Source organism: Hippopotamus amphibius, chromosome 8, assembly GCF_030028045.1.
Source record: "Hippopotamus amphibius kiboko isolate mHipAmp2 chromosome 8, mHipAmp2.hap2, whole genome shotgun sequence".
In the NCBI taxonomy this organism is placed as follows: Eukaryota; Metazoa; Chordata; class Mammalia; order Artiodactyla; family Hippopotamidae; genus Hippopotamus; species Hippopotamus amphibius.
In genome coordinates this window covers 17,361,290-17,379,602 of record NC_080193.1, presented here as the reverse complement: position 1 = coordinate 17,379,602, position 18,313 = coordinate 17,361,290, and the positions used below count along the sequence as shown (strand labels likewise).

At 47.6% G+C, this 18,313-nt stretch overlaps 1 protein-coding gene across 1 annotated transcript; it reads right to left on the bottom strand.

Moving 5' to 3' along the window:
- Window positions 1-1,349: 1,349 nt before the first annotated feature.
- On the bottom strand, window positions 1,350-12,920 carry PRKAB1 (protein kinase AMP-activated non-catalytic subunit beta 1). Its single transcript, XM_057746185.1, has 7 exons — window positions 12,430-12,920; window positions 9,932-10,095; window positions 8,638-8,731; window positions 8,249-8,363; window positions 6,061-6,194; window positions 4,424-4,492; window positions 1,350-4,170 (listed from the first exon to the last, which is right to left on the bottom strand). Exons 1-7 carry the CDS (start codon window positions 12,586-12,588, stop codon window positions 4,093-4,095), a joined length of 813 nt encoding a protein of 270 aa, XP_057602168.1. The 5' UTR covers window positions 12,589-12,920; the 3' UTR covers window positions 1,350-4,092.
- Between the last annotated feature and the right edge of the window lie 5,393 nt (window positions 12,921-18,313).

Sequence of the window (18,313 nt, the reverse complement as noted above, 5' to 3'; positions counted from 1 at the left end):
TTAGTAGTATAAAGACCTTACCTTTGGCTCCATAAATTCATTTGTACATACATTTCCGAGGAGAAGATGTATCTTCATTCAAAAGCAATTTGAGTTAGGCTTTAACCAACCATGTAACCAGGCCTCATCCATGACAGAGAAAGCATTTACCTGAGTCCCAGGAACCTCAGTGTGGCTTTCTGCCTGTGATTTGGACAAAGCAGGGTCTCTCTCCTGTTCCAGATTCATGAGATAATCTCCACTACTTCTAACTTCTCGGGTCAAAGACGTTCACCTGGGTCTGTGAGCAGTCTTCTGGGCTGGGGGGGGGACTTCCTTTTGTGTTGCTTTTTAAAAAAAAAATGAAGTCTTTTAGACGCACAAACAGCCGTGGAGAAGTCCGACACCCACATCCCGGTGTTCTGTGGTTTTGCCTACCTTCCCCTGCCCTAGCAGTTACTCCCCTGGGAGGCCCCCGTGGCCCCAGGGCAGCAGAGGACTTTTACTCGGTTTACTGGCTCCAAATTAGTTTTCACACTGGATTTTCAGCTTGGCTTTTTCTGAACTTTGTGAGTGGATTTTCCAACGTGATGTTTCCCCTGCAGCCTGGGGCCGATGGCTCCCCCTGAGCCCTGACTCAGGCCAGCAGCCAGGTGCTCCAATCCCTCTTCCTGAAAAGGCAGTGCTTTCCTGGGCCAACTCGTGCAGCGGGCTTCCTATCCAGGTGTGGGTGTCAAATCCTGGTCCTGGAGGCCCACGGCTGGGTCCTGCCCCCACCCCCTCAAGTCCCCACCATGGGGCCAGGGGCTACGCTCACCGCTCACCCACACAGCCACGGTTTCGTCAGCTCTGGTGCCTCGATATACCCCTTTCATACTTTTGAGCTCAGCTATGTATTTTCAATTGTACATCAAAAATATTTGATCCACAAAAATAAACTCAAAATGATTTAAAGACCCAAATGTAGGACACAACACCATAAAACTCCTAGAAGAGAACATAGGCGAAACATACTTTGACATAAATCACAGCAATGCTTCCTTTGATCAGTCTCCCAAGAAATAAAAGCAAAAATAAACAAATGGGACCTCATCAAACTTAGCTTTTTGCCCAGCAAAGGAAACCATCAACAAAATGAAAAGACAACCTACAGAATGGGAGAAAATAGTTGCAAATGATGCAACCAACAAGGGGTTAATTTCCAAAATACACAAACAATTGGTACAACCCAATATCAAAGAAACCAAACCCCCCCCAAAAAATAGGCATTAGACTTGAATAGACATTTTTTTCAAAGATGACACATGCAAAGATGCTCAACATCACTAATTATCAGAGAAATGCAAGTCCAAACTGGCTATCATCAAAAAGTCTACGAATAACAAATGCTGGAGAGAGTGTATAGGGTAAAGGGAAACCTACACTGTTGGTGGGAATGTAGACTGGTGCAGCAAATATGGAAAACAGTATGGAGGCTCCTAAAAAAAACCAAAAACCAAAAAACACAACCTAAAAATAGAACTACTGCATGATCCAGCAATTCCACTCCTGGGTATATATCCAGAAAAAACCAAAAACACCAATTTGAAAAGATACGTGCACCCAATGTTCACAGCAGCACTACTTACAGTAGCCAAGACATGAAAGCAACCCAAGTGTCCATCAACAGACAACTGACTTAAGATATACACACACATACAATGAAATATTGCCATTTGCAGCAACGTGGATGGACCTGGAGAGAATATCATGCTTAGTGAAATAAGTACTACATGCTATCACTCATATGTAGAATCTAAAAATAATACAAATGGATGTCTACACAAAATAGAAATGGACTCAGAGACACAGAAAACAAAATTACAGTTACCAAAGGGGAAAGGGAGGGAAGGGGCAAATGAGGGGCACAGGATTAACAACTACTACACACACAATAGATAAGCAACAGGGATGTGCTGCATAGTACAGGGAATCATACCCTGTATTTTATAACCTGTAATGAAATACAATCTATAAAAATACTGAAGCACTATGCTGTAGACCTGAAACTAACACAATATTGTAAAACCAACTATACTTCAGTAACTAAAAAAAAATTTTTTTTATTCAGTTTTGGAAAGAGGATTTTTGCATATTTCCTTAGTCTACTTAAATAATACCGCCCACATCACCTGGGTTTTCAGGGTGAGACAGCTAATTACCCAGCTAGGAAAGCTTTCTAAGCTACACTTCACCTCATGTGGATCAGATGACCCTAGGGGTTCCCTTTTCTCCTAAATTTACATTTCCTGATGCCTGGCTAGAGAAAGTTTATTAAAAGGACACTGTAACCTTCCATGTTTTTGGTAGGAGGGACAGAGACCCTTCTCGCTGGTGAGAACAGCAGACTCCAGAACACCTGGGGGTCTTCTATGTGGGTGTCTTGATCCCAGGCTCCCCTGTGGCGCTTGTCAACGAGCAAGAAACAGCAAGACCGCTGCCTGGGGACGCTGCCCACCTGCACAAGCTGGAGGCCTTCACTGCCGCCTCTCCTCAGCTCCCCGCCATGACTGAGCGCTGCCAAGGGGCTCAACTGCACAGCTTTCTAATCTGTGTGCAGGAGAGGTGGGTCAGGGAAAGGTGCCCAGGCCTGGAGCCAGCCGAGCTGCCCTGCCCACTCACCCCAGAGTGCCACAAGGATGGTACCATTTTCAATGTATGCCACGGCAGGAAAAAGATTGAAAAGCACTGCTTATATACCCTGGGGAGAGCTCCAGGCTCTTCTCCAAACCACTGCACGAAATCAAAGCTTCCTCCAAGTGCATGTCTGTTATCTTTACAAAGCTTTATTGAAACCTGTACATCAAGGTGACGGTAATTCAGTGTTTTGAAAACGGTTAACAAAAAAGGGTATCCCGGACTTAGGGTCACCAAATAAATACTGAACATCAGGGATCCTGTTCCTCTGTCTCCCAGCAGGAACACGGGGCAGGACGACAGCTTCTGCCGACCTGGGGACAGGATCTTGCTAATGCGCACGTCTCCGCATCTCCCTGGAAACTGAGCCATGTGGAGAGGTTTGCTTTGGTCTAAAGGATTTCTTCCTGACACAGATTCAGAAGGCTGCGCAAGTTCTAATTCCTTCCAAGTCCTAATTTCCTTTCAGAATAAGCAACAGCAATTGCTACAGCCTTCTTTGCTGAGTTGGGACAAGAGGTCCCAAGCAAGGTGGCACAGGCTAGGCGAGGGCGCCACTCCAAAATTTTCATGGTAACACTGTCACCTCATTGCTATTCGAATAAAAAGCTGGACAACCGTCCAGCTAGCAGTGGTCAGTCCACAGGACCTTCCAGCTTAACAGAGAAATCCGGCCGTGGTTTTCCAAGTCTGCTCTGAGAACAGATTATTGCTGAGCACAGTTCACGTCATCTATCGTCTAGTGGGGTGATTTAAAAATTGCCCTAAGGCTGTATAGTCAGTCACCTCTGGTTAAAAAAAAAATACTTAATGCACATCAGTGTAAGAAACAATTGTAAAACTTCATCTGGAAATCAGATAGGTTCTAATTTCTATAGAAATTACGCCTCCCCGGAGCAGGGAATGGAAGACGATCTATTGCTTTGAATTCAGAGGACAGGCAGGACCAACACCGTACTCGCCGGGAGGTCCACGGCCAGGCCCCGGCAGGGACAGGTCAAGACAAACACACATGTGATGAGAGATTCTGTGCGGCCTTGGCACCTGCCTCCCAGATTTCCACTAGCAAAGTGGCTAGTGTTCATTTTTGGCTTAAGAGAAGTCTCCAGGCTCAGTGCAGAGGGTGTAAATTTAGACCCGCAGCGTCCTCCGCACTGCGGCGCGGGGGCTGCAGACCATCTGCTCCCCCTCCTCCACCCTCAGCCTCTGAGCCCCGGGGCTCACAGCCGCGGGGGGCGAAGGGGACTGTTACAGCCTGAGACGCTTCAGCAGCTGCTGTGTCTGCAACAAAGCTTCAAGTAGGAGTAGGGCGGGTATGAATGTCTCATAGAGAGGGTGAGGTGGGAAATTGACAGTCCACCCCGCCGAGCGGAAAGCAGGCACGCGCGGAGCCTGGTGGTGCACGCCGCTCCCGGGGCCCACGGCTGGCTCTGCTCTTCATATGGGCTTGTACAACAAGGTGGTGACGTATTTTTTCTTGTACCGGTGGGTCGCGCTGAGCACCATCACTCCGTCCTGAGGAAGAGGGCGGAAATGGTCAAAAGCAGGGCTAAGTCAGGAGGCTCAACGTCTGGGGAGCGCGAGAGTCCTCGGGAGGGCTGAGCAACAGCAGGGCCCTGGGCCCGCCTTTGGGAGCGGAGCCTGTGGGTCGGGTCAGGTCCCGGGAGCCGCCCTCTACGTGAGGATCGATACTACGGGTGGCTCCGTGGCCGGGGGCCTCAGAGCACGCTTGGAGAAACGGCTCCAACAGTGAGAAACACATCCTTACCTTGATGGAAAGCGCATAGAGGTGGTTCAGCATGACGTGGTTGGGCTCAGGGAGCAAAGCTGGATCACACTGCGGGGGGGGCAAGAGCAGACGTGTGCACTTAAGATCTGGAAATCAAGGAGATCCTTCCCTGTGTTTCACGACACTGGATTTCAAAGGAAAGGAGGCAGGCTCTCAGGCCCTTTCTCCCTAAGTCAGGCAGTGAAAGGGCTTGTCCACGATGACAGGGGAGGTGAGGGGTCGTGCCTGGTGCTCCAACTAAGGGGAGCTCTCGGGGTGCCTGCTGGGCGCACTGGGGTGCGTCTCTGGTCAGGCTTCGTCTTGGTCTCTAGAGCGTGGGCCGTGGCTCTGTCCTCTCTTTGGAGGAGGGGCAGGAAGAAAGCCATGCAGTGAAGGCACTTTTAGAAAAAGCAAGAAGAAACGATCTACGTTCAACGCTCCTGAGCTGTGGGTTGCAAACTCATGTCTCTGAGACTCAGACGGGGAGCTGAAGAATGCCCCGGATGACTGGGGAGGGGGGAGGCACTGTTACTCCATAAGGGCTCATACAGACCCGGCAGTGTTGCCATACCTTTGTACTTTTTAAGAGAAGCAAGAAATCCAGGGTTTTTTTTTTTCCCCAGTGTGCACTCCCCCACTTTATAAATGCTAATTCAAAACAGAAAAAGCATCCAATAAAAGCTGGCTCAGCTGTCAGGTGTGTGCTTGCGGACACTCTCCGTAGGTGGGGATGGGGGGGGGTGGACCTGCTGCCCCAAGAACAGCAAGTCCCCGGGGGACACACCATACCCGCTGTAGGGGACGCCCACGTGTGTGCCTCCAGCTCCCCCGCTTAGCTCACGTGCACCCACCTCTGTGTGGCTCCCACGGCAGCACAGCTACCTTATGAGCCTTTAAGCATGTGCCTTTTAGGTGGCGGCTCAGACAAAGCTGAAGAACACCCAGATTCCCAAGAATTATGGCTGTGCTGTACAGTCCAGAGCCGGGGCAACCGGGATGGAAAACTAAACGCAGGGAATGACGGGATGCTCTTCAGGATTCAGCAGGAGGCACACTTCTTTTTACGAATAATATCAATTTCCCAGAGGCAATGTGTGTCACCCAGATGCTCTATAAATTTTGACCCAGGAGCACGGATGTTTCTGAAGCAATTTGGTGATTAAAACTAGATTCCGGGACTTCCCTGGTGGTCCAGTGGTTAAAGACTCCACGGTTCCACTGCAGGGGACGGGGGTTCAATCCCTGGTCAGGGAACTAAGATCCTGCATGCTGAGTGTGGCCAAACAAAAAAATTAGATTCTAAAATTTGGGGGGCTAGAGGAGGAATTCCATCACGCAGCTCACTGAGAAGAGGTGGTTATATATTTTGTCATGAAAGGTAAAATGAACGGGGCTCAGGCTGAGGTGGGAGAAGCACACGAGGAGAAGCGCTCAGAAAGGCTCTGTGGATAGGGAGGTGGTGCCCACTCCGGGAACATTTTGCGCGTAGCCCGTTCGCACGTCACAGGTGCACCCCGGCAGTTAACGCTGACGGGCGACACCGAACATCTTCACCTGCTGCTTTGCAAGAGGTGGACAGAAGGGAGCAGCTGAACATGACCACGGAGGACAGTGTGGGCAGGTGTCTGGATACTCACGGAAATCCCTGTGTCCTTGTTCAGGATGACCTGGAGAAGATGTGGCGGGAGGATGGGTGGTGCTTTAAACCGCTCCTCTGGTTTCCAGACGTAAGGCTCCTGATGGTAGGGTCCTGGAGGGGAACTGGACAGCTCTGTTCGGAGATGGTGACAGGACATTTACTTGGAAAACTAGGAGTTGTGGGAATTGTCTCACTTAATACATGGCGACATTTCGTTTCCATCTCTTGTTCCCTCAGCACAGATTTATATTCTCTTGAAAGATATACTGGCCCCAAGGGTGAAGAGCAGAGGCAATGAGAAAACGCTTCTGGAATCTGGGTGACAGGCATAAAATTCAGCAGTGAACTCAGCCGCCCTGGTGGCAGACAGCAGTCGTGGCAGAGAAGTGAGTCTGGGACAGTCACAGGAAGCTGTTCACAGTGACCCGCCCCGACAGCCACTTAGCGCTTCCTCCTCACCCAGGCCAGGCCGGCAAGTGCCGCAGAGACGTGCAAGGCTTCCAGTGAGGCTTATGCGGCCAGGCCCACGTTAGGACTGCTAAAGCCAGAATAAAACCCAAGATAGAGCAGCCTGTTTATAGAGGCACCGGCGCATTTCAAAACTAAAACAACACGAAGTTGAAGACCCGATCTCTAAAGGCTCTCTGCCTCCACTGTTCTCAGGTTCCTTTTAAACTCATGCTTGAGTATCTCCATTATACAGATGTTAAGAAGCTTCTAGAAGTGCAGTGTTTCGTAAGCTCAGAAGCTGCTCACTTAGTGACGTCTGGCCAGCTGTCAGGGACTGAGCTGAGATCCAAAGGACACCTGGGATGTGTCTGGCCGCCTGAGACTCGTGCTGTCCATGTGAAGTTGAGATGGCCTGGCTCCACCAATTCCTTTCACATCACTTTCTAGGGGACAGGCTCCCTTCACACGACCCAGCCCTATCACAGCAGGAAACTGAGAAAGGCATTCAGTGCAGAAAACTGAGCCATTAGGAATAAATATGTGTTTTGAGAAAGGGAGGGTCTGAGTGTGAGAGAGCCTGAAGCTGGTTTACCAGCAGTGAGGGGTCAGTTTCCTTTCCCCAGGCAATCTCTACAGCAGAACCTTGATTAAAAGCTTTGGGATGTGGCCTAAAATTTCACTTATCAGCAAGTAAGGGATATCTGGGCGTTTCCCCTAGCGCCCAATTCCCACCTATCTGAATAAGAAAGAAATGACTCCTCTAAAAGATCAGTTAGCTATCCAGAGCAGAGAATGCTATTTTTGGATTTCCAATTCCTGCTCAATAACCTGACTTGTCAGCCATGTGGTTCACCTGCCAGGGTGAGTTCTGAGCTGATAAAGAACAAGAGATCCTAGGGGCAGAGCCTCCAGGCCCAGGCAGGTGACAATGAAGAGTCATCCTGTAAACTGCACTGAACCCGTTTTCTCAGATGGCCAGGCACAATCCCAGGGAGTCTTTTCACTGCCTCCCACAGGGATCCTGGAACAGTTTAAGGCCTTGTAAGAAGGGGCAGTACAGCTGATGCTGACACTGTAGATGCCAACACACCCTTCTCCCTGCGTTGTACGTATTGTTTCCAAGCAGTTTCTTCCTGTGGGTTTGGGTGGAGAGCAATTTTTTCAAAGCTCGATGATCGGGTGATTTTTGGAAGATGGGAAAGTTTTACTAGGACAGTACCGAGCAGGCTGTGCTGTGTAGCCTGTTCTGTGCTGAGCCTCTTTCTCCCTTGAAGGGATTCTGACGAGGTGCTAATGGAGCACAGAAATGATGGCCGGAGTCACTGAGGGGTCAGTTTATCACCGGTCAGGCTGAAACCCTCCAGGCGCCCCGAGCGGGCTGGGAGCAGGCTAGCTTCCCCAGTGCTGGCCCCACACTGTCCCAGTGCAACTCTCTGGGGCCTCCTAGGCCTGCCCTGGCATGAGATAAGCTCTAGTTCGGTTTCCAGTGTCTGCTCTCTGTGGCCAAGCAGACCTATGGAATCCCGGAGACGACCAAAAAAGTGACTCACAGCTCCTGACGAGCTAGGTCTCAGCAACTGACCTGACAGAGTTAGGAATCAGTTTTGTAGCTCTTTGTGGAGCTATGGACGCCCACGGATTGGGTGGCTCCCGCGCAAGAGTGAGAGGCGAGAGAAATGAGCGCATGTGGAGAAGCCCCCACCTGCACGCACGTGGTATAAGATAACTGTTCATACCAGACACATCGGAGCACTTTTGGGAATCCACCATTAAAGCATCAAATACTTCAAAGTCAGTTTTCTTCACTTGAATGATGTTGTTAACTGTGCCAAGCTGGCTGGTTACTATTGGCTGGGAAGAGACAGACAGGCAGAAATCATAACGTGGAAGGTCTCTGGAGGTGTTCTTTAGAGGATTTAGCATCCCTGGCTGGAAGGGCTCATCTCCCACCTGCTCATCTCAGTCAAGGATGCCAACAGGTTAACAAGGAGCACTGCTATCTAGCTCGGCCACACATGGGGACTTCAACCAGCAGGACAAGGGGACCTGGCAACTGTCTCTAAGGGAAGGCTATTGGTTTGGATTGGGCGGGCAGCCAGAGGACCAAGGGCGGGAGGAAGAGTACCTCGGAAGGGTCGTGTGTCCACTGACCATCCACAAAGAACTTGTACTGATGCTCTCCTTCGGGCAGATCCAGGATGGCTACAAAGTTATTGTGGCTGCAAGAAGAAAGGAAACAGAGGATGTCAGCAGGGTGGGCTGCCCTCTTAGCTGACTCGCAAAACCAGCCACGGAACAAAACAAAGCTTCCACGTAAAATCAAGAGTTCAGCTGCAGGAGAAATAAACATTTTTAACCCATTTAAACAATTCAGTATAATGATCTCAATTCTAGAAAAGCTACCAGGAAGGAGCATCGTAAGAGGCTTCCTGGAAAATTTGCCTTGCTCAAAATACCAGGAATCCACATTCCCACCATCAAAAGGTCAACAAAGAGGCATTTGCCCTCACCTTGTGTGCAAAATAACACCTGGCAGCCTGGATGCCAAGGAGGAGGGCGGCACAAGATACATAGCAAGCCACCTGCTGAGTTTTACCCTTTGTTAGTTTTCCTAGCGCAGGACAGGGGATCAATTTCACAGGATGCACAAACAGTTCCCTAAAGACGCTCGTATAGCTACTAAAAACAACGGTTCCAGGAAACCTCTCGCATTTGAGTGTTTTGTCCCCGCGAGTAGCGTGACTTGTAACTGGGCTGAGTGGCTCCCTTCTACACCAACTGGGTCCCTGGAAAAGCAGGTGGCTCCGTATCAAAAAGCAGGCCCAGCCCAGCAGGGCACGATTTCTTCCTTTGTTTCAAGAGGACTTAGTATTGAAGATGCTTTTCCACTGACAATTTGAGACAGAAGTCCACGCTAGGGTTCCTAAGAAAGGGTTTGACTATAGTCATGCTAATGGTGCCTACATGTACCTTTCAAATAAAAGTGATACACATGGAGTCCAAGTTAGAAGGAAGCTCAGAGATTGTCTGGTCCAATGTTCCCTTCTCACGGAGAGGAGCACTGAGGCTCAGCTCAGCCAACAAGGACTCAAATCCCGCTCTGTCCACTGTGCCAGGAAGACAGTTCTCTCTTTCTGAAAAAGTCCTGCCTGAAGAGACACATAGCTAGAACATGTGAACTGAAAGGTGTCCGTGAAATGGAAATACCTGTAACCGAGTGACGTTTTCTTCTAAGTGTGCTCTAAACCTAGCGACTCTTTGGGTGTGAGATTTGAACCCTGTGAATTATTAAGCACGGCTATTTTTCCATTCAGCATCTACTTTATAAAAACATGCTCTTCTATTCACCCACAGGAATCATTCAGAAACCAGAGTATCCCTCGGTTAAGGCAAATGCGTGAACACACCCAGGCGATTACCTTCTTGTGAGGGGAAGTTTACTCCAATTGTTGAAGGAGCCAGATAAGTAAACCTCCTTTCCGCCCCCCGTCCACCGAAACACAGTTGGCCGAGCCTGGGCTGGAGACTTGTCGTTCACTTCCAGGTCGTGCTGCCAGGCCAGGTACTCCTCCTTCTCCGGAGCCTAGAGACAGAGCAGTCCACTCAGGAACAGGAAGCCATTAGTGAGCTCCCCACAAGAGACAGTTACCCTAATACTGACAATTCATTCTGCCACTACCCTGGGTTCATATTCCAGCTCCTTAACTCACTAGCTGTGCCTCAGTTTCCCCACTTGCAAAATGGAGACAATAAAACTGTTTCTTAAGGTTGCTGTGAAGGCTGAGTGAGACAGTCCAGGTAAAATGCTCTGCAAAGTGCTAGACCCAGCGTAGGTGCTTCACAACTATCAGCTATTGTTACTGCTGTTATTTAAGAGGTCTACATAAAAATACTAGAAGTTACAAAACTCACTTAGAAGAAGACAGCGATGAATTCGAGGCTAGCTTAATAAATGTCACTTTCCTCCCTTAATTAAGCAAGACTTGAAGTACATGAAAATGTATTAGGGGCAATTCCAGAGCCGTCAACTGCAAAACGGGAAAATCCAGCTGCCGAGGAAGGGAAAAGCTATTCACTGAGTGCTGTCCAGGCACCAGGGAGAAAAAGGTAACACAAAGATTGACCCTCATTATAGAAAACAGTAACTTCTTGTGTGGGCAGCATTGTATAAAGCAGATATTCCGGGAGGAGAGAAATAAACACGTCTGACTGGGTGAAATTTATGAGGTTTTGGAGCTCTTACATTCTTCCTGGTCAGAAGCCAAAGAGCAGGAGTTTTAGGCTGTGATAGACTCTTAAAAGGTCTGGAGCAGGCTTCTAGCACCTTCATTTCAGATACTGACCTGAGCTCATTTAAAAGATAGCCACATCCTTTGAGCTTTAACAACATCTACAGACTAAAGAATAACAAACTAAGATCACTTTCCACTAAGGGTGTGTTAACTTGCATCACTGGCCACAGCCAAAATGGAGAACGAGTGTAGTTAAAAGAATCCATGACTTTTTTTTTTTTTTTTTTGTATCCGGGCATTCAATCCAGTGTGTCTGCTACATTTCAGTAACTTCTGTGGAAATGATAATGGGAAATATTTAAAATCATTCTCTGCAGATCACCTGTATGTTACACATTTCTTGTAAGAGTTTTGAAACAGCAGAAGAACAAAGACTTCTTAAGGAAAGCAGTTTGATTCTTAAGGTGTTTTAAACAGCCGCCCTTGGGCCCAAATTACTTCTGGGGGAAGAGATGTCAAATCATCGGAAAAACAGGATTCCAAAGTTCACTTTGCACACAGCTTCGGGAATGCAAAAGATTCAGAAAGCAAGTTGAAATCACAGGCTGGAGGGCCAAATAAAAGCAAACTCTTCATAGCCTCAAAGCCAAGATCCAGGTGAGAATATAAGATAATACTGTGATCACCCAGCCTAACATCTGAGGAAAAATGAGTACCGCTGGGATGAGCTGCCAGGCAATTAGCCTAATGGACAGTGATGATTAACAGGCAACTAGATACTAACAGAACGTGCTGGACCGGGGCGGGGGGGAGTTGTCACCTTCCCTAAACCTACTTTGTTGCACTGTCCTTTAAGGATTGAGTTCCTCATTTCTTTAGGATATACCACATACATATCAGCTGTCAAAATCACTAAGTATTCCTGGACTGGGCTCTGCCTCTAGAAACAGACCACATCAGGTGGTTAGCAGGAAAGTGGCTGAAGCAGGAATCAAGAATTGTCTTCAGAGTTTATGAGCTAAAGCAGACTGCAGTAGGACACCCAAATCCGGCCTGCAAAAATGTTTACTTTGGCCTGTTTAAAATATTAGCTCATATATAAACAACACGAGAGAGAAGCTGAGTAGCAACTGGCTGCCTCCTCAGACTGATGTTTCACTTACTCGCTGACCTCCAAAAGTCAAATTACTTTTCTGCGCCTGCTCTAAAGGGTGAACCACAATAAGTTTTCCGCTGAACTAAAGACCTCTGGCAGCTGCAGTCAGCTGTTCGACTCTACGTTCACCTTACGGGTGTTGTGGTTTAGCTCCAAAACTGAAAATAAACTGCAAAACTATTTACAAAAAGCTCCAGTCTGCATAAAGATGATGGACGATTTCTCGGAGCTGTGAAATTAATTACACTTAAGAGAAAAGCAGAGACTGTAGCTCAATTACTGCTAGTGCCACGATCTTAATTAAGAATTTGAAACTGTCTCAGAGCTGCCTTTTCCTTAATGATGTTCCACGAAGTGACTTCCTCCTCCCCCCCAGGGTGACTTTCGTATATCGGTAATGAGACTCAGGTTCCTGAGCTGCTAACGGGGCTCTCCCACTTCCGATGATTAGAGGGGATGGGGGCGGGGCGGGGACCTAAGTAGATTTCAACATCAGTCAAGGGGAATCAGATTCCCCCACCCCCATTACCTTGATTTCCTCGGAGTGGAAGAGGTCAGCGTCCTCGGGGCTGTCCATCAGGATCTTGGGCCTGTCCCCATCCTTGGAGCCCCCCGAGCTGTCCCTTCGGGGCGTCTTGTGGCCGCCCTGCCGGTCCAGCGCAGCGCGCTCGCTGCTCGTGTTGCCCATGGCGAGGGTCTACGGGGACCCCGGGAAGCCGGACGGGGCCTCACTCCAAGAGACGGACAAGTGACTCCCTGGACCTCCACCGGGACCCCAGGTAAGAATCGGAGCACCGGGTACCAAACCCCTCAGGCTAAGGTTCGGGGTCGGGAGCCGGCTCAAGCCGCGTCAGCAGGGCTGGCGAGGTCTCACGAACGCGCTTTACCTGACACTCAGGCTGGGGCGGCGCGAACCCACCGAGCGATAAGATAACTCGATTCTCTCCAAATAACTCCCCCACCTCTCAGCTACTTCCGCTTTCGACACTTCCTCAAATCGACCCGACCCACAGCGTTGGGGGTGGCTCCGGTTGGAGAAGCGCGTGAGGCGAACTCGACCTCACTTCCGCTTCCGGTCCAGGCCGGCTCGTTGGCAAGCACCCCAGAAGGTCCCGGCGAGCTTCGGAGCGCGCAGTCGCAGTCGGCCGCTCCGGCCGGTCCACGACGAGGTTGCTGAAGGCCGGTAGGGGGCGCAGAAGCGCGCAGGCCATCTGGGCGGCGCTCCCCGCGCTGGGCGGAGCGATGGTGTTAGGTACCTTGGTTATCTTTCCCCACTTCTAGTTGATTCTACAGTTTACAGCCAAAGGGTCGTGCTAAAGGGCAAGTCTAATTAAAAGACTTCTTAAAGCCCTTTAATACGCGACCTCTCACTCCTTGGAGTGCCTTAGAATCACGTGGAGTGCCTGTTTAAAATGCAGATTCACTTGCCCCTAATCCCCAGAAAAGATGACTCCCAAGCTCTGGCATGGGGTGGGGGGGGGGGGGGGGTCTGCGTTTTAATAAGCACTCCAGGTGATTCCGATGCAGGCAGTCTTGCAGGTGTTTGAGAAAATGACAGACCATTAAGCTCTCTGGAAACTTCTCACGTCTAGTAGCTTGGGGGGTTGTAAAATGCTGGAATTATTCGTGTATTTTCAAAAAATTAAGTACACAGCTTTTGGATAGGTAATTTTGCAAGCTATTTCAGAATCACTTGGAACACATCATACTACATAAAATGCATTTATTTCTTAGCGTTTGTCATTTACTTTGGCAAGTGCTTCAGCAAGAAGTGTGTACACATACGGTACTAAAATATTCTAATCTCACTTGTTAGTCACTGTTAGGATTGGTGGTGGTGGTGGTGTGTGTGTTTGCATGTGAGTATCTCAAAATGCTTTACATATGCTGGGCCTTGTCATGCATTTTGTCCACTGAACAAATATTTCTTTAGTACCTACCTAGTGCCAGACATTGTGTGAAGTAAATGGGAGACACGGATAACTAAGATATGGGGAATTTAGCAGTATCTATAAAAGTAAAAAAATGCACCTTCATTTTGGTGCGCAATTTTACTGCTAGGAAACGTCTACAGAAATACCCTGTGAAAATTACATGCGTGTTCATTTGAAGCGTTGTCTTTAATACCACAAAACGTTAATTCTAAGATGCACATTTTACTTTCCATTTTAACCTTACAATCAATGGAATCTTAGATTTGATGAAATAAGAACATGAAAAACTGCAGAATCCTAAAAAGTTTGTCAGCAGGAGAATGGCTAAATTACATTCATTTTATAGAATACTGAGCAACTTTTAAAAAAGAGGATATAGCATTATGTGGGCAACTATGGAGAAGTGTCTGTGACATTCCAAAACCCCAAAGCAAGTGGCAGTACAATAAAGGTTGGGACTTCCCTGGTGGCACAGTGATTAAGAATCTGCCTGCCAATGCAGGGGACAAGGGTTCGATCCCTGCTCCAGGAAGATCCCACATGCTGCGGAGCAACTACGCCAGTGAGCCACAACTACTGACCCACGTGCTGCAATTATTAATGCCCGCAAGCCTAGAGCCCGAGCTCCGCCCCCCGCATGGCAACGACGACCCAACACAGCCAAAAATAACAAATAAAAGCAAAAGCAAAACAAAAAGAACAACAGAGGTTAACTGCATGAGCTCTGAAGTCAGCCTGCCTGGGTTCAAATTTGGCTTTAACTACCTAGTAACATCACCTGGTTTCCTCTTTTGTGAAATGAAGAATAAAAATAACACCTACCTTATAGGCTTGTTTTGTGAATTAATTGAGAACACACAGGGAAAGTGCTTAGCATCGCACCTGACTCTTAGTATCCAATAAACATTAGCGTTTTTATTAGCATCATTATGCTTGCAAATGAAAAGTTCTGGGAAGATGTACAACACGCTGTTAATAGTGGTCCCCTCTTGGGAGAGGAGCTGGGTTGGAAACAGGAGCAGATAGAAAGGGGGTTTTCACTTCTTAATTTACTGTTTGAAAATATTTCTACTGCAAGGATGTACTACTTTTGTAATTTTAAAACATTTTTTAAAGACAAAAATAAGACATGGTTCCAGCTCTAAAGGAATCTATAGAATAGAGGTGGAAACACACTCACAGAAAGGCAGCATACAGAAGGCAAGGGGCTCTAGGGAAGCGCGGACGGGACTTCAGCCAGGCCAGTGGATAACCTAGACTACCTTCTTTGAGCTGTTTTTGTTGCTCACAGCAGGCAATGAAGAAGCCATGAATATAAAGACGTTGATCTTTGGTTCTTCCCCAAACAGCCTGGGAGATAAGGAAGAACACATGAGTTGTGGACCCCTAATCTGAGCTATGCAGATACTTCCACGCATGAAGCAAGTTTCAAGACTTCTGCTCTGGCTTGGATACGATAAGTGATATCATCAGGTTTTCAACCAATGAGACAGGCCAGTAACTGGGATTGTACAGGTGCGCCCTGCACAGGGGTGCCTAGCCAAGGAGGCAAGTAGGTTGCCTGAGGTTCCACCTTCTTGGAGGAACGGGTGCCTTTTTCTAATTTGTGCAAACACAGCCATGTGGACTAGCAGTGGTCCTGGCCTCTCTCCAACAGAAATATCTGACCATGAGAACCAGAAGTAGATGCATGAGATCTTTTCTTACTTAGAGTGTCTGCCACACAACACAACAGGGATGCACAATTAAATTCTAGGAAATGATGACATTTCAGAAAGGACCATTTTTGCCTTCATTGAGCTCATTAAAAAAAAAAGTTTGTGTCTGTTTTTGCATCACATGAAAGCAGATGGATGGATTTACACCAAATTTGGAGGATATGTTTGGGACAGTCTGACATATATAATGCTATATTGTGTTCTCAAAACTGACTTTGGAGCACATTCAGGGAGATCTCAAAGGGGTAAAGTTGAGAACAGCAAGGGGTCTGTGCAACTGCTGATGGGGTGGTCTTGCCATACTGTGTTAAGACTTCATGGACAGAGAAACTAACATTGGTATCAACTTTTGTCTGATATTGAATATCACAGGTAGGGTAGGCTCTCCGATTACAAGTATCTACTTGGATTTCAGCTGCATCTCCCATGGGTCACTTTGTGTTATTTATCTTTACTTAGCAATGGTTCATGATTCTCCCAACCATCAGGAATGCCTCTTCTTTCCCTGAGCCTCTTCTGGTGTGGGTGTCAGACTACTCTATGCCAGGGGCAGGGGGCGGGGAGGGGGGAAGGCAGGGGTGTCCCAGTAGGTATAAATGTTAGGGCATCATGTCTCAGAGGCTTCATCTGCTCACTGGTCTCAATCTGGAGTCAGGGTAAAGACAGATGATTTCATAAAATTTCCCCAAACGAACCAGGGCCGTGGCCATTGCCACAGCTCAACCCTGCCTTCAAAACCACCCCAGATTTAAGCCCAGCGAGAAATAGGGTTTCAAGTCCTTAGAGGTCTCATCTAGAGTCAGATAAAAATCTCATTTATCAGTTTACTCCTGACTTAAAAAGGTCGAGGTTAATATTTTGGGTCCTCCTGAGAACAGAATGGAATCAGCATGGCACTTATGGACACATCAACCTGTTGGTTTTATAAAAGGTGGGGGGGGGGGATGGTCTGAGGCCCACAGGTCAAACCATTTGCAGAGGCCACTCAGGTGATCACAGGTTGTGGGGAGACCAGATGCTGGATAGCCTGGCTTGTGGTCCCCTGATCACTCATGGTCGTTCCACATGATGCCACTTCTCAGGCTGAATCAGAATTCTACCATGACTCTCATCCAGGGCTGCTGGGAGTGTATTTGGTCTAAAGATAATGGACGGAAGTTTGACAATTTCTAGCAAAGTTTAAAAGGTCCATGCCCTTTAATTCAAACATTTTACTTCTAGGAATTTATCCTACAGATATACTCATGCACATGCAAGATGATGAAGGACAAATTTCTCCATTGCAATATTTGCATATTTGCAAGAGGAAACTATTGGACACAGCCTATGTGTCCACCAGTAGAGGACTCGTTAAATACATCATGACGTATCTATTCAACGGCAGCTATACAGCCTTAAAAAATGAGGAAACACGATATGCTGACATGGATCAATATCCAAGGTATATCAATAAGGAGGAAAAAACAAACACAAGGTGCAGAACAGGGCATCAAAGTATACTAACATTTAAGGGGAGAGAGAAAAAAAGACACACATGGATTTGCTGGTAAAAGTACAGCACATCTGAAGAATGTACAGGAAACTGACAATACTGTTTGCTTCTAAGGAAGACAACTAGGCTGCTGGGAGACTTTTCGCATTATCCCATTTTATACTTTTTGAATTTAGTACCACGTGAATGTTAACTATTTAAGAAATAAATATCATTTTACAAAAAAAGAAAAGAGAGGCGCCCAGCTCTGGAAAAGGGAACCCTGCCTCATTTCTGGACTATACACTGCCCAGCACTGTAAACCCTTGGTGGTGAGAATAAGACCTTGACCCTCTTTCCTCACATCCTTTTCTAGGAAGATACATCTGGCTCAAGACATGCCTGCTAGAGGATCACCTTCCAAGGGCTCCTGGGCAGGGGCATTTATTTAGTAACTATGGAAACTGCCAGTGCAATCCCTCAACTACAGGCCATTCAGGGTCTGAGGTTCTGGACTCAGTCAATTAGCTGTGCTGAGTTTAGAGCTGCTGAAGAGAACTGGGGGAGAAAAGCACCTTTTGTTATGGGCTGAATGTTTGTGTTCCCCCCAAATTCATACCCCCTAACCCTAACCAACCCCCTGCAGAAGACACGACCTTTAGGAAGTGACAAAGGTTAGGTGAAGTCATAAAGGTGGGGTCCTGAGCTGATATGATTAGCGTCCTTAAAAGAAGACGGAAAGATGCCAGATCTCTCTCTCTCTCTTCCCCTCTCTCTCTCATTCTTTCTCTCCAAGCCCACTCAGGGAAAGGCCATGTGAGGATAAAGTAGCCCTCTGCAAGCCAGGAAGAGAGCTTTCACTAGAAACCAAACCTTGCCAGAATCTTGATCTTGGACTTTCCAGCCTCCAGAACTGTGGAAAAATAAATTTCTGTTGTTTAAGCCACCCAGTCTGTGCTACTTTCTTATGGCAGGCAGAGGTGACTAAGACAGACTACGATGTGCATGAGCGGTTGGGATAGAATTGTAAGCTTGCATTTCGTTGGCCTACTTGGATTTGCACCAGGCTTTCTGAAATTTATGTAGCCCACATAAATAACACTGACAATGTTTGGCAGATGTGTCCATCTTTTCTTGCTAGGCATCCCTGTGTTCTCTCCCTGCTGAGAGGCACTTGTCATTGTGACAGAGAGACAGTCATTGGCAGAGAAGTAAATGGAGTTCATTCTATAGTATTCTGTCCACAAATATTTATGAAGAACCAATATATGCTAGGCTTTGTTTTGGGTT

Bases quoted from the DNA above. Each gene is read 5' to 3' on its own strand.
- PRKAB1 (XM_057746185.1), bottom strand. From the start codon at position 12,588: ATGGGCAACACGAGCAGCGAGCGCGCTGCGCTGGACCGGCAGGGCGGC. The intron at 10,096-12,429 runs GTAATGGGGGTG...CTCTGTCTCTAG, and splicing joins TCCACTCCGAGGAAATCAAG to GCTCCGGAGAAGGAGGAGTA. The intron at 8,364-8,637 runs GTACTCTTCCTC...GTCTCTTCCCAG, and splicing joins GGACACACGACCCTTCCGAG to CCAATAGTAACCAGCCAGCT.